The 14,396-nt window shown below is 36.4% G+C and overlaps 1 protein-coding gene across 4 annotated transcripts in view; it reads left to right on the top strand.

Moving 5' to 3' along the window:
* Positions 1-14,396, top strand: part of FSIP1 (fibrous sheath interacting protein 1) — a 213,914-nt gene that overhangs the window by 72,676 nt on the left and 126,842 nt on the right. For all 4 annotated transcript variants that reach the window (XM_077127425.1, XM_077127427.1, XM_077127424.1 and 1 more), the window contains exon 9: positions 1,718-1,876. In XM_077127425.1, coding sequence (XP_076983540.1) covers positions 1,718-1,876 — 159 coding nt within the window. The remainder of the gene's footprint in view (positions 1-1,717; positions 1,877-14,396) is intronic.

Here is a 14,396-nt window from a genome sequence, read left to right as displayed (position 1 = left end):
GTCACTGTTAATCATTTCTCCACCTTAACTGTGTATCTGCATCTTTCCTTCATGATTCAAAGTTCTGAGTGTTTGCTTCTGATAAATTGAATCTAGGTCCTTTGCTTGCCCTCTTGATGCCAGTGGATAGGGAGAAAGAGTGTCAGGTGACCTGTCCCCTATCAAGATTCACACAATGTTAGATTTCACTGAAATAAGATGAGAGTTTGGATGCTGGGACCACTGGGCAAACATATATAAATGTCTTTTTTCCCTGAATTTCTATTATTTCCTAGGAATTAATTCCTACTTTTGGCATCATGACATCAAAGTGTATGAAATTCTTAAGCTCCTTGCTCTCCCTCTGCCCCTTTATTCTGAATGTTCTTGATGGTTTTTCTGCCCTCTTCTGTGTGACCTCATCCTTTACCATAGTCCCAGAGTTTGAGCCTCTACATATATGTGGATGAGTCCAAAATACTTATTTCCAACCTAGGTCTCTATCTTGAAATTCAAATATATTTAATTACCTAACATTTCTGTGGGTATCCTGTGGACATCTGTGAATATCAGAGGGTCCCAAATGGAATTCATCAGCATCTTCCTCTCCAAACTTACTGCCTCCTGTATACCCTAGGTGAACTACCATCCACCTAGATGAAAAAATCAGAAACTTGGGCTTTATCCTTGATCCTTACTTCTCCCTTAACTTTCCCATCAAATTATTTCCTGATTCTGTAAATTCTGCTCCTGAGTATCTCTAGAATCTCTTACATCTTCTGCATTCCCCAGAAAATATTCCTTAGTTCAAGCACTCATCATTTTTGACCTAAATTATGTCTATTACTTCTTCACTGTTTGTTTCTGCCTCCAATCTTTTTTTTTTAATTAATTAATTTATTTTTCTTGCCTCCAATCTTGCCCTCATCAGCTCCAGTTTTAAAGTATGGAGCTGATTCTGTTGTTTCTTTTGATTAAGATCCTCTTTCCTCCAGGGAGCCTTCTTGGATCACTTACTTCCTTGCCCCTTCCTGGCAGCGGAGGTTACTATATCTTTCTCTTGTTCCTGCACACTTACCAGCACACTTCAAACTTGTTGCAAGTTTGAAAAGACTTTCAAAAGACTGAGAACTCTTTGAGGGTAGAACTCTGAAATTCGTCTTGAACCCTCTGTGCTCTTAGGTACTTGCTACAAAGTACTTTTGAATAAATGTAATAAATGGAGTTTAAAATTTATGTGAAATTGTTGTTAATTGAATAAGGAGTTAGATGGTCAATTACATTCATGAAACCCAAGCAACTGAGTTTATAGCTCCTATGTTACTTTTCAGGGGTAGTTGAAAAATACCTGAGTGTATTTAGAGTGTAAAACCTGATTATTTCCTATTCAATGTATCACAAAGCAATTTTTAAAAAAAGAGAAATGAGAATGTTATGACTGTGAGACTAAGAAATTTATTCCTGAGGGAAAAGTATCCACAAAACATAAGAGGAGACTTTATACAGAATTGGCAGATAGCCAAACCATAAACTGTTTATTCTTTGTTTCACTGTAAATCATGTGTGTGTGTGTGTGTGTGTGTGTGTGTGTGTGTGTGTGAAAGAGAGAGAGAGAGAGAGAGAGAGAGAGAGAGAGAGAGAGAGAGAGAGAATTCCTGAGCATTGATGTAGCACCCTGAACTGTACATTTTGGAAAATATGTAGTATGGAAATGACCTTAACCCTTGTTTCCCCTTAGGGTGATCAGTCTGGCTGGCTGGTTCCAGGAGAAGGATATACACTTGCAATTGAGGAACATCAGCAGCTTGCTGATATTGATATAAAACTCCAAGAACTGTCTGCATTTTCCCTGACAGTTTCCAGCTTTCCTCTAAGAATTGAAAGTCTAAATGATCAGGTACATGTACTTCAGATTTATATGTGCTAAATCTAGGTCACATAACTTGACAATCTGCTTGTTATCAAAGAGCTCTCTGTTCTCTTCTCAATTGCTTTTCCCATGACTATAACTGCAGTAGTATTAGTTCCCATAACACTCTATATTTCCTTTGGTTATGTCCTCTTTCTACTAATTTTTCTTTCAGTTGGTAACTCCTGGGTTGGGGTTATGCAGGAAATATTTACTCTAATATTATTTCATCTCTATGATTTTTTTAAAGCTAAATCTTGATGATAAAGAGAAAGGGAAGGGAAGAAATTGATGCAACACTCATTAATCCTTTGAGAGCCTTATTTCTCTTTATTCCTCTGGCACTAGATACTATCAGTGCAGCCGTTTGTCTCTTGCTACATGCTTTTAGTGTTTTAAAAAAATTTTTTTTTATTAATTAAAGAAAAAAAAGAAATTAACACAACATTTAGAAATCATTCCATTCTACATATGCAATCAGTACATGCTTTTAGTTTTAATTTAATACCAAGCAATGAACCTCACTACGTTGATGACTTCTCTCTTGGGGGGATTTTGAAACGAATATGCTTTCTTCTTTAATAGGTCCCTTAAATATTCTTTTATAAAACTGGTGGAAAATGCAGCTTAATAGAAGAGTAATAGCTGCTTTGGAAAAGTAAAATTCCTTTTTTTCCCCTATATTTTAGTACTTGATGGGATCTAGTTTGGGGATAGGGAAATCTACCAACTTTGTAAAAGAGTTTAGCCAAATCGTATTCTGTACAATATTAGATGTATGTGACCTTCTTGATCTTCAAAAAAATAAATATCTGTAGCCTATAGGTAATATTCTGATTTATGGTTAGTCCTTTCTACAAACTATCATTTTAAGGTTAGGTGTCTGGCTTTATGCCAGATGAATTTACCTTAGAGGAAAGGAGCATAGTCAAGATGTTCCAAAGAAATAGTTTGGTCACTGGCAAAACTTTTATGGAGATATCTTAGCTTTCTTAAATTATATTTCAAAGGGGCAGGCTTAGCTACTTCTGACCCCTTTAAACAGCAGTAGTGATGGCAGTGTTCCCATAACTAATTTCTGGATTGAAATTGGGGATCTTAGAAAATAGGGAAACAGAAAATGGGAGTTTCCGTCTGTTAAACTGTACCCCAGGTCTTTAACAGTGGTTATACTAGCTTATTTACATTATTGGCCTCCATTTCCCAAAAGGAAGAAGCTGAAATAGGGGGATAAAATTGTTCAGAGATATTCTTTGTTCTTCATGTTTCAGCTTACTTTGTTGTTGTTAGATTTCAAGGGTAGCTGAGATCTCAAAGCTGAATAATTATCTTAACAGAGGAAATGCCTTTTTTTTTCATGGTACTAAGTGCTGTTCTTAAAAAGAAACTGAGAAGTTAGAGATTTGTTTAGCCATTAGGACTTTACATAAAGTGTGAATATAACCTGATTCTGTTATTAGTATTTTAATCACATTCCTGAAAGTTCACATTTATGGATCAAGTAAAATATTAAAAGATAGTAACAAAAACTGGTGCATTATTTTGTTATGTATTTAGATATATTTAGAAAGGAAAGAGAAAACTGCATTTTAAATGTTAACAGCACAGTTTTGAAAAGAATTTTAACAAAAATGTTAACAGCACAGTTTTGAAAAGAAAAAATTGATGCATCTCACATGCAAAATTGAATATCTTTTGCACTTTTGTTCAATTTCCTCTTGGCATTTCCTCATTTCTAACTAAAACCAGCATTGCATGTTGAGTTTTCAAGCCAGAAATGCTAACATGGCAAATTATTTTACGGCTATTATTTCTGGATTGGGATATTTTTGAAGATATACATTGAAAAGTATCTCAGATATTATCTCAGTTGATAAATGACTTCTGATCTATTGTAGAACCATAGTACATACTCATATTTATTTTCCATCTTGCTGCAAACCATTAACTCATCATTCATTTTTCTCTGTGCTCCTTAATAAAGAATGGCTTTTAGTGGCATGTAATTTTCTGTTTTTAAATAACCATTTCAACAAATATTAACTGAGCATTTTATTGTGTGCAGGAAATCGTAAGGAACTTAAAGACGAATCTAGCAAATATAGTACTTTGTTGGGAAAGAGCCTGGCTTCAAGTTCCTACTTCACCACTTACTAGTTCTGTAGACTTGGGCATTAATTAGGAGTGCTCTAAGTCACAGTTTCGTCATCTATAAAATGGGAATAATTCCTATCCTTTAGGGTTCTTGGGAAGAGTAGGTGAGTTAGTATATGTAAAATGTTTAGCACAGTGTGATGCAGAATTCAACCCATGATTATTATTATTATAATAAGTGAGTTGGGAATTTATTTCCTTATGGAAGGCATAAGAATATTCCTAGAGAACTATGGCAGGAGACAGCATCGGTCAGTGCTGTAAAGGCATTAAGCAAAGTGTTATGGTGGTTCCGATGAAAGAGAGAGAAAGCATATCCAGAAGGTATATCAAAAAAGTCTACTTCCTCAGCTAGGGACAGCTGGAGAAAGGGGAACTTGTGAATGAGGCAAAAGGGGTAGAGATACAGAAGAAGATTGTGATCGTCAAGCTTATATAGTGTAAAGTGGTAACCTGCATGGCAAATTTGGCTCTCAGATTTCCTTTAGCCCACATAGGATTTAAAATTTATGTTTAGGCAACATTTAAAAATTGGGGGAATTCATATAAAAATCCGAAATTCTAGCTTCTTATGAAAACTCAGAAAATCTGGGAGCATTAGCCTGACTCCTTTCTTGTTAACTACTATATTAGGCTGAGTAACAACTGCTGCTTTATATGGGGCACAAATGATCCAGTTTGCTGCAGTATCCACCATATTGTATCAGAGACCCTGATTTAATGCAGCACTGCTGGCTTCATGCATTTTTGTTGCCTGCCCAGCTCCTGCACAGGCTGTCAGTGCTTTTGGAAAAGCTTGCTCATTATAGGAGATGCTGTGGCAGGTGATATTAAGAATCCAGATTGGTATGAAGTGTCATCTCTGACCTTAAGCAGTTTACAAGGAGATTGAAGATATGATGTAAACATAAAAGAAGTTGTGGAGTGACCATACAGTGAAACAAAGAGTGCCAGAAGATGGAAATATCATATGAAAATACAAGAAGTTTATCCAGTGAGAGCACAGAGCAAAGAAAGGTTGTTTGATGAAGGTGTGATATTTAAAAAAATCGCTTTGGAGATTTTTTTTGGGGGGGTGGTGAGTGTGCATCAAGAAAACAGTCTGCTTACTAAGTTCAAACATGCAGACTTTCTGACTTTTCTGTCTATAGTAACTATAAAGTGCTAAGTTGGTAGAAATTTAGACTGTACCTGCAGAATGAGAAACATAAGTGAGTTAGAATAGTGATGTGGCTCTGAGATTAAGAAAATGCCAGTTGCCATGAAGGGGAAAGACATGAAATCTCCTTTTCCTTATGAGTTTGATGTTCTTTTATAGGTGCCCTTTCCTGGCTCTTAATTTTACAGCAATCTTTTAAAGGCAGCATTTGGCTTTTATATATCCGATTTCCTTAGTGCAAAATGAAGCATGTGGTCACATTCAAAAGAAAGAATGACATATTGCAGCTATTGCTGTAACATGAATAATATCACATGGTTGCAATTTTTACATCTGCTTTTTATTTTCATTTCATCTTAGTAAAGGATAACTAATTGATGTGATTTTTTTCTTGAGCTCTGTGGTTTAACTGTGAATAGCTTTCTATATCCACTCCCTAACCCTCTAACAAATCAGTTCTTTCTATGTATTGTAAGTCCTACTATAAAATTGAATGATGTTCTATAATTTAGTTACCATATTTCTTATTTGTAGACATATTAGATTCCAACATTCTCCAGAAATATTAGCATATAGGAGTTATATAAGCATTTAGTCTCTAAAATCCTTAGTAACTAGATTCAATAATACGTTCTATTCAGTTTGGTTCTTGTAAAGAAGTGTAATTTATTTGTCTTTCATTCAATCAGTCTTACTAAATCTAGAATTCCAGTTCAGGGTTAGATTTTTTTTTTGGGGAATTGGAGGAAAGATCTTCAGAAATGGCTCTCATTAACTAGAGGCATTTCTTTGTTCTTAAACCAACTAGTTTAATTGATTATACAGGTCTTTCTTAATTTGATTTATTTTCTAGTTCTTAAAAATGTTGATTCAGTTTTAATAATTTGGCAAGACTAATAAAAAATTAAGAAAGATTTGATGAAAATTATAATTGTAATTATTCATCTCTTTTCTTCCCCAAAGCATACTATTACTGACAGCAACAGTGAACTTTTTTGGTCTCTTCCTGTCTCAACATTAGATAAAACTGAGGATTTGTAGAACATTGTTTGACATGAAGGTCTAGAAAATCCTTTGTTGCTGATCCCAGGGATTTTCACAGTTCCAGTCATAGCCATGGAGTCCACTTGACCCCAAATGTACTTAATTTCCAGTTGAGAGCAGGAATCTAGAAATTTTTTACTTATGTTAGTGTCAGACATATAAATCTTATCGACTATTTGTTCATTTCTAAAAAGTACAGAAGTATGCCACAGAAGCATGGGTTTCTGGATTGAGGAATAAGCGGGAAGTTCCTTCAAAGGTCCATGCTTCCAATGCTAACCTGTCAAACATTCCCAGTTAAGTCTGGGGAATTCTTCTTGCCAGTTATGTTTTCTGGATTACTGTAAAGTTTTTATTTATATTTCTGTGTTTTCTACCTTACGCCTCCTAGGTAATCAGGATTTCTTTTATTTCATGGCAGTATTCCAAGATGAGAAAAACAATCTGCCTAAAAGATTTTTTCCCCTACTTTTAGTACTGCTTGGCAAATGATACGTGTGATGACAGGAAATAGCAGTAGCCTGTGAAAATTAGCATGGAAATGCAGGGCAAACTGGCTTTCCTGAGGCCAGTTATATTTTTACAGTGCCTAAAGCATGCTTTATTTGCATATCAGATAACTTATGAAGTTGCTAGTCATTTCTTCTGTATTTGGCTTTTGAAAAAGAGTTTACTAAGCTTCAAAGCCCCCTATTGGCACAGTCAACACTACAGCTATTTTCCTAAGGATGTACTTAGAATCCCTTGGCAATCAATTACTGTAATCAACAAATATCTATTGACTTCAGGGAGGATTCACTTCTTGTGGGTCCCTGGATATTTAGTGTATATTGGGGAGAGTTTTTACTGAACTGTTCATAAAAGCATTCCTGTATGACTCAGAAAAACAGAAATGAACTAATAATGGTGTGGTCAATGAATCTGCTTAATATTTCCACTACAAGAAATTAAAATATTTTCTGATGATCATGAAAATGAACAGACCTGGTCAACATTTTGATGTGAGAACAGAACTTCTCCTGGAGCCGTGGAGCTTTTTCAGTGTTCCATTGGGCAATTTTTGCCAGAATCATTGATTATTACTTTTTCTTGCTCCCTCTTGGCCTTTGCTTTCATCGCATGATATCTTCAAATATTTGAACTATTTGTTTATGCTATCAGATGTCATGACACCATGACAGATGTTATATCCTTTGTGTTCAACTGTAGAGGATTATGGTTCATAGGCTATTGGTGTTGGAAAAAACTATTTCACAAAAGAAATTGAGACCCAGAGAGAGAAAGTAACTTGCTTACAAGTACTCAGCTGTGAGTGCATGGAAGGAAGGATTGTAGTAAGATGGCAAAGTAGGGAGCTCCGGGACTCAGTCCTTCTACTAGAACAACTATTAAACAGGCAGGAATTGCTTGAAACAACTATTTTGAAAGTCCAGTAGCCAGAAGAACACTGCACAGTATCCAGGAGCAGCAGAAAGAGGCTGATAAATTATGGTAAAGAACATTTAGCTGGTCTTTTGGTGGCTACAGATGCCCATTCCCAACTCTTGTGTGGGTCTCTGAATAGCTTGCTGATAACAGAAAGGGATATAAAAATCCTCTTTTCTAAGAATGGGAGTAGATACATGATCACTGATCATGGCTTTTTATTGGATTAATGGGGGCCTGGCTCTGAGAACAGCCATTGTTTCAACCTCTCTGGACAAAGTTGGTGGCAGCCATTGTCTTAACTCCTCCTGGATAGGGGAGGTGGTGGTGAAAACCTAAAGATACTGTGCTTCCTCAGGGCTGCAGGGGGACAGTTAGTTGAAGGGCTGCATTTGGTGGGCAGGCCAGGCAAGTTCAGCTTTAGGGAGCTGTCAGAGTTCTTGGTGTCCTTCTTGATCCCTCCACAGGGTACTTTGGAACTTGTCTTCATTCTCTTTGTGGGTCCCTGTTCCTGTTTTGGCTGGAAAAGATTGACCTGGGGAAATCCTCTCCGGGTTGCCTCTCCTCCCAGAATTTTCCTTCCAGGCAAAAGCCTCTAGAGACAATGAAAAGAATGTAAGAGACTATAGAGGTGAATATTCTGAGGCAAAGTCTTGCCAGCTTCAAACACCTGGGAGAGGAAGAGGGAGAGGGAGAGGGGGAGGGAGAGGGAGGGCTCTCTATTTTCTAGGAGAGGAACTCTAAAACATCTATCAAGCAGAATCATAGGACAAGATAGAGGCCCAGAAAGACAGGGAAAACCCTGCACACTGCATTTGCCATGGACAAACATTCCTGATAGGAGGGCTGATGCTCAAGAAAATCTCAGTATTTATTACCACCTGGTTATAAAATAAAGAAACAGATATCACTGGTAATAAACCCCAGAGTTAATATTTTAAAATATTAAAATGTACAGTGTATGACAAAAGAGTAAAGACAAACGAAGAAACAGTAAATGATAGCCCATCCAAAGGAATAGGATAAAAATCCAGAAAACAACAATGAAGTGTGTTAGTTAGATTCAGTTGTCAACTTGGCCAGGTGAGCATACCTAGTTTTGTTGCTGCGGACATAAGCCAATGGTATGTGACCCTCATCTGTTGCTGATTACATCTGCAATCAGCTAGGAGGCGTGTCTGCTGCAGTGAGTGACGTTTAACTTAATTGGCTGGTGCTTAAATGAGAGAGCACAAGGTAGCACAGCCTAAGCAGCTCGGCATTCCTCATCTCAGCACTCGCAGCTCAGCCCAGGCCTTTGGAGATGCAGAAAGAAGTCACCCCGGGGAAAGTTGTTGGAACCCAGAGGCCTGGAGAGAAGACCAGCAGAGACCATCCTGTGCCTTCCACGTAAGAAAGAACCTCAGTGGAAAGTTAGCTGCCTTTCCTCTGAAGAACTAACAAAATAAAAGATTTTGTTAAAAGCCAATCTGTCTCTGATGTGTTGCATTCCGGCAGCTAGCAAACTAGAACAGAAGAAAACAAGAATGTGGACATATCAAATAAAGCCTTTAAAAAAATGATCCTAGAAATCCTCGGAGATGAAGGAAAATACAGAAAAAATACTAAAGGATTTCAGAAAAACAATGAATGAGCAATATGAGAGTCTTAGTAAAGAGGTAAAGAACCAAACAAACTACTGGAGTTGAAGAACACAGTAATTGAAATGAAAAATGCCCAAGAGGGTTTCACAAGCAGACTGGAGCCGGCAGAAGAAAGAATCAGTGAACTTGAAGACAAGCCATTTGAAATGAGTCAGGTTGAGGAATAGAAAGAAAAAAATATTGAAAATGAAAATAGCCTAAGACAACTATGGGACACCATCAGGTGCACCAATATGCACATCATGGGAGTCCCAGGAAGAGCTGAAAGAGAGAAAGGGGTGGAAGGAATAGTCGAAGAAATGACAGAGAACTTCCCCAACTTGGCAAAAAATGTGAATATGCCCATTCAAGAAGCCCAGAGAACATGAAACAGAATAAACATAAAACACCCCTCCTCCCCCATCATATATTGATTATACTATTGAATGCAAAGGACAAAGAGAGAGTTCTGAAAGCTGTGAGATAAAAGTAATGTGTTATGTACAAAGGAGTCCCATTTGGACTAAGTGCTAGTCTCATCAGAAACCATGGAGGCAAGAAGGCAGTGGATTGAAATATTTAAATTTTTGAAAGAAAACAACTGCCAGTTAAGAATTTTGTATCTGGCAAGACTCTCTTTCAAAAATGAGGGAGAGGTTAAGACATTCTTAAGTAAACAGAAGCTGAGGGACTGCATGGCTGCTAGGCATGCCGTATAAGCAATGCTAAAGGGAATTCTTCAGAGTGAAAGGAGAGGAAACTAGACAGTGTGGTTCAAAGCGGCATGAAGGAATAAAGACCTGAGGTAATTATAAATGCCAGTATTATTATGGTATATTGTTTGGTATGTAGCTCCACTTTTTATTCCTATAGGTACTAAAATGAAAATGCATAAAAAGTAATGATAAATCTATTTTTTTTTGGGTATGCACTTTATAAAGATATGTGTTATATATAAAAAAGGTGGGGAGAAAAGAGATATAGGAAAAGTATATGTGTATGTTATTGAAGTTGAGTTGATATCAAATCAAATATGATTGATATATATCCAGGATGTTAAATTTTAACCCCAATGGTAAGCATGAGGACAATATATGGAAAATATATCCAGATAGAAATGAGAAGGCGCTCAGTATGGTACAACAACAAAAAAAATCAAATAAATATTAAAGTAGGCCTTAACAGAAGTTAGGAACAAAGAAATTGTAAGACTTACTAAGACTTTATAGCAAAATGGCAGAAGAAAGTCCTATATTATCAGTAATGACTTTAATTGTAAATGGTTTAAACTCTCCAGTCACAGGGCACAAATTGGCAGAATGGATAAAAAAGCATGACCCAACTATTTACTGTCTGCAAGAGACTCACCTTAAATTAAAAAGTACAAGCAAGTTGAGGGTGAAAGGATGTAAAAAAATATGCCATGCAATTGTTAACTGAAAGAGAACTGGGGTGGCTGTTCTCATACCTGATAAAATAGGTTTTAACTAATAAAGAATTATGAGGGACATAGATGATCATTATATACTAATAAAGGGGACAATTAAACAGGAAGAGTTAATAATTATAAATATATATGCATCTTTTAGCAGAGCCCCAAAATATATGGGGCACATACTGACATATTTGAAGGGAAAAATTGACAGTTGTAAATTAATAGTAGGAGACTTTAACATACCATTCTCATTGATGGATAGAATATCTAGTCAGAAGATCAATAAGGAAGTACACGATTTGAATGACACTCTAAACCAACCATATTTAACAGACATATATAGAGCACTGCACCCAGCAAAAACAGAATACACCTTCTTCTTGAGTGTACATGGGCTGTTCTCCAGGATAGGCCATATGTTGGGTCTCAAAATAAATCTAAACAAATAAAAAAATATTGAAATCATACAACGTCTATTCTCTGGCCTGAATGGAATGAAGCTGGAAATTAGTAACAGAAGGAGAAATGGAAAATTTGCAAATTTGTGCAAATTAAACAACATATTCTTAAACAACCAATGGGTAAAAGAGGAAATCACAAGTGAAATTAGGAACTATCTTGAGGCAAATGAAATGAAAACACAATATACTAAAACCTATGTGATGTAGTGAAGCCAGGGCTGAGGGGAAAATTTATATTTCTAAATGCCTACATTAAAAAAAGAAGAAAGGTTCGTTTCCGGAGACTGCCCATGCCAAAAAAAGGAAAAAAAAAAACAGAAAAAAAGGAAAAAAAGATCAGTGACCTAATCTCAAAACTGGAAGAACTAGAAAACGAAGAGCAAACTAAACCTAAAGCAGACAGAAGGGAGGAAATAACAAGCTTGGAGTGAAGATAAATGAAATAGAAAACAACAACAAAAATCAATAGAGGTGGTGCAAGGATAGTTCAGTGACAGAATTCTCGCCTGCCATGTTGGAGATGCAGGTTCAATTCCCGGCCTGTGCACTTCCCCCAACTCCAAAAAAAAAAAAAAAGATTCAACAAATGGTGCTGCAATAACAGGATACTCACATGAAAAAAGAATGAAATGTAACCCCCCACCATACAGCATATAAAAAAAAAAAAGAAGGAAAATCAACAAAACCAGAAAGTGGTTCTTTAAAAAGATCAATAAAATCAACAATCCTTTAACTAGACTGACAAAGAAAAAAAGAAAGAGGATACAAACTAAAATCAGACATGAAAATGGAGGAGTTACTACTGACCCTACTAAAATACAAAGGACTGTAAGAGGATACTATAAACAACTGTGCATGAATAAATTAGATAACCTAGATAAAATGGACAAATTTTTTTTAAATGCTGCTTTTTTTTATTTATGATACATAGCCACATACAAACACAGACATTCTTACCATGTGATCATTCCATTCTAGTTATATAATAAGTCACAATATCATCATATAGTTGTATATTCATCATCATGATCATTTCTTAGAACATTTGCATCAATTCAGAAAAAGAAATAAATAGAAAACAGAAAAAAATTCACACATACCAATACCATACCCCTTACCCCGCCTTTAATTGATCACTAACATTTCAGTCTATTAAATTTATTTTAACATTTGTCCCCCCTATTAATTTATTTTTAATCCGTATGTTTTACTCGTCTGTCAATAAGGTAGATAAGAGGAGCATCAGACACAGGTTTTTACAGTCACACTGTCACATTGCGAAAGCTGTATCATTATACAATCATCTTCAAGAAACATGGACACTGGAGCACAGTTCTACATTTTCATGCAGTTCCCTCCAGCCTCTCCATTATACCTTAACTAAACAGGTGGATATCTATTTAATGCGTAAGAATAACCTCCAGGATAACCTCTCGACTCTGTTTGGACTCTCTCAGCCATTGACACTTTATTTTGTTTCATTTCACTCTTCCCCCTTTTGGTCGAGAAGATTTTCTCAGTCCCCTGATGCTGAGTTCCAACTCATTCTAGGATTTCTGTCCCACGTTACCAGGAAGGTCCACATCCTTGGGAGTCACGTCCCATGTAGAGCGGGGTAGGACAGTGAGTTTGCTTGTCGTGTTGGCTGAGAGAGGCCACATCTGAGCAACAGAAGAGGTTCTCTTTTTGGGGTGACTCTTAGGCCTAATTTTAAGTAGGCTTAATCTATCCTTTGCAGGGTTAAGTTTCATATCAACAACCCCCAAGATTGGGGGCTCAGCCTATTGCTGTGGTTGTCCCCACTGCTTGTGAGAATATCAAGAGTTCTCCTCTTGGGGAAGTTGAATTTTCACCCTTTCTCACTATTCCTCCAAGGGGACTTGGAAAATACTGTTTTATTCACTGTTCAAATCACTCTGGGATTTATTGGGGCATCACTCTGGACAAACCTACAAAATCTCACGCCCTACTCAAGGTTCCAAGTACTGTGGAACTGGTGTTCGATTAAGCTGTCCACATAAGTAATATTAGGAAATGCACTAGTCAGAATATAAACTTTGTACCAAATAAAAATTTTTTTTCTTTAGTCTCACACATAAGTTAAAGTTTTAAAATATTAATTACCATCTATTTTCAACACCCTGCATTATCAGTATTCCTTTGTTCTTCCTCATGCAAAAACATTTTTAAATCTGCACATTTAGTCACTATCATTAAATACTCTAGGCATTCCTAGATTATACCATCTCAGTCTTTATTGTCTGTCTTTCCTTCTGATTTCATTTGTGCCCACAGGCCTCCTCCCTCTATCATTCTCACAGCCAGCTTCATTCAGTGTTCTAACATTATTGTATTACAGTTAGGTAGTATTGTGTATCCATTTCTGAATTTTTACAGTCAGTCCTGTTGCACAATCTGCATTCCTTCAGCTCCAATTACCCAATATCTACCGTATTTCTATCTCCTGATGGTCTCTGTTACCAACTGAAATTCTCCAAATTCATTAGCTGATGTCAGTTTGTATTAGTGAGACCATACAGTATTTGTCATTTTGTTTCTGGCTTATCTCACTCAGATAATGTCCTTGACGTCCATCCCTGTTGTTACATACTTCATAGCTTTATTTTGTCTTACAGCTGCATAATATTCCATCGTATGTATATACCACAGTTTGTTTAGCTACTCATGTGTTGATGGGCATTTTGGCTGTTTCTATCTCTTGGCAATTGTAAATAATGCTGCTATGAACATAAAATGGACAAATTTTTAGAAACACGTAAATTACCTACATTGACTCAAGAAGAAATAGATCTCATCAAACTAGTCACTAGTGAAGAGATTGAATCAGTGACTGAAAATGTCTCCATAAAGAAAAGCCCGGGACAAGATGACTTCACTGGGGAATTTTACAAAACAAAGAAGACTTAACTCCAATCTGCTCAAACTCTTCCAGAAAAACTGAAGAGGAGAAATGCTTCTTAATTCATTCTATTATTTTTTATTAGTTTTCAAAGCACTCTTCACAAGTTGTTACAGGACAGATTCCAGAGTTCGTCATGGGCTATCATACTATCATCTCAGATTTTTCCTTCTAGCTGCCGTAGAACATTGGAGTCTAGAAGGAATATATGTATTTTTTATCATCCCTTTTTTTTTTGTGAAAAATAACGTATACAAAGAAGCAATAAATTTCAATGCACAGCACAAC

Source organism: Tamandua tetradactyla, chromosome 14 (genome assembly GCF_023851605.1).
Source record: "Tamandua tetradactyla isolate mTamTet1 chromosome 14, mTamTet1.pri, whole genome shotgun sequence".
Lineage (NCBI taxonomy): Eukaryota > Metazoa > Chordata > Mammalia > Pilosa > Myrmecophagidae > Tamandua > Tamandua tetradactyla.
The sequence above is the reverse complement of the archived record's forward strand: the minus strand, read 5'-3'. Positions and strand labels throughout refer to the sequence as shown.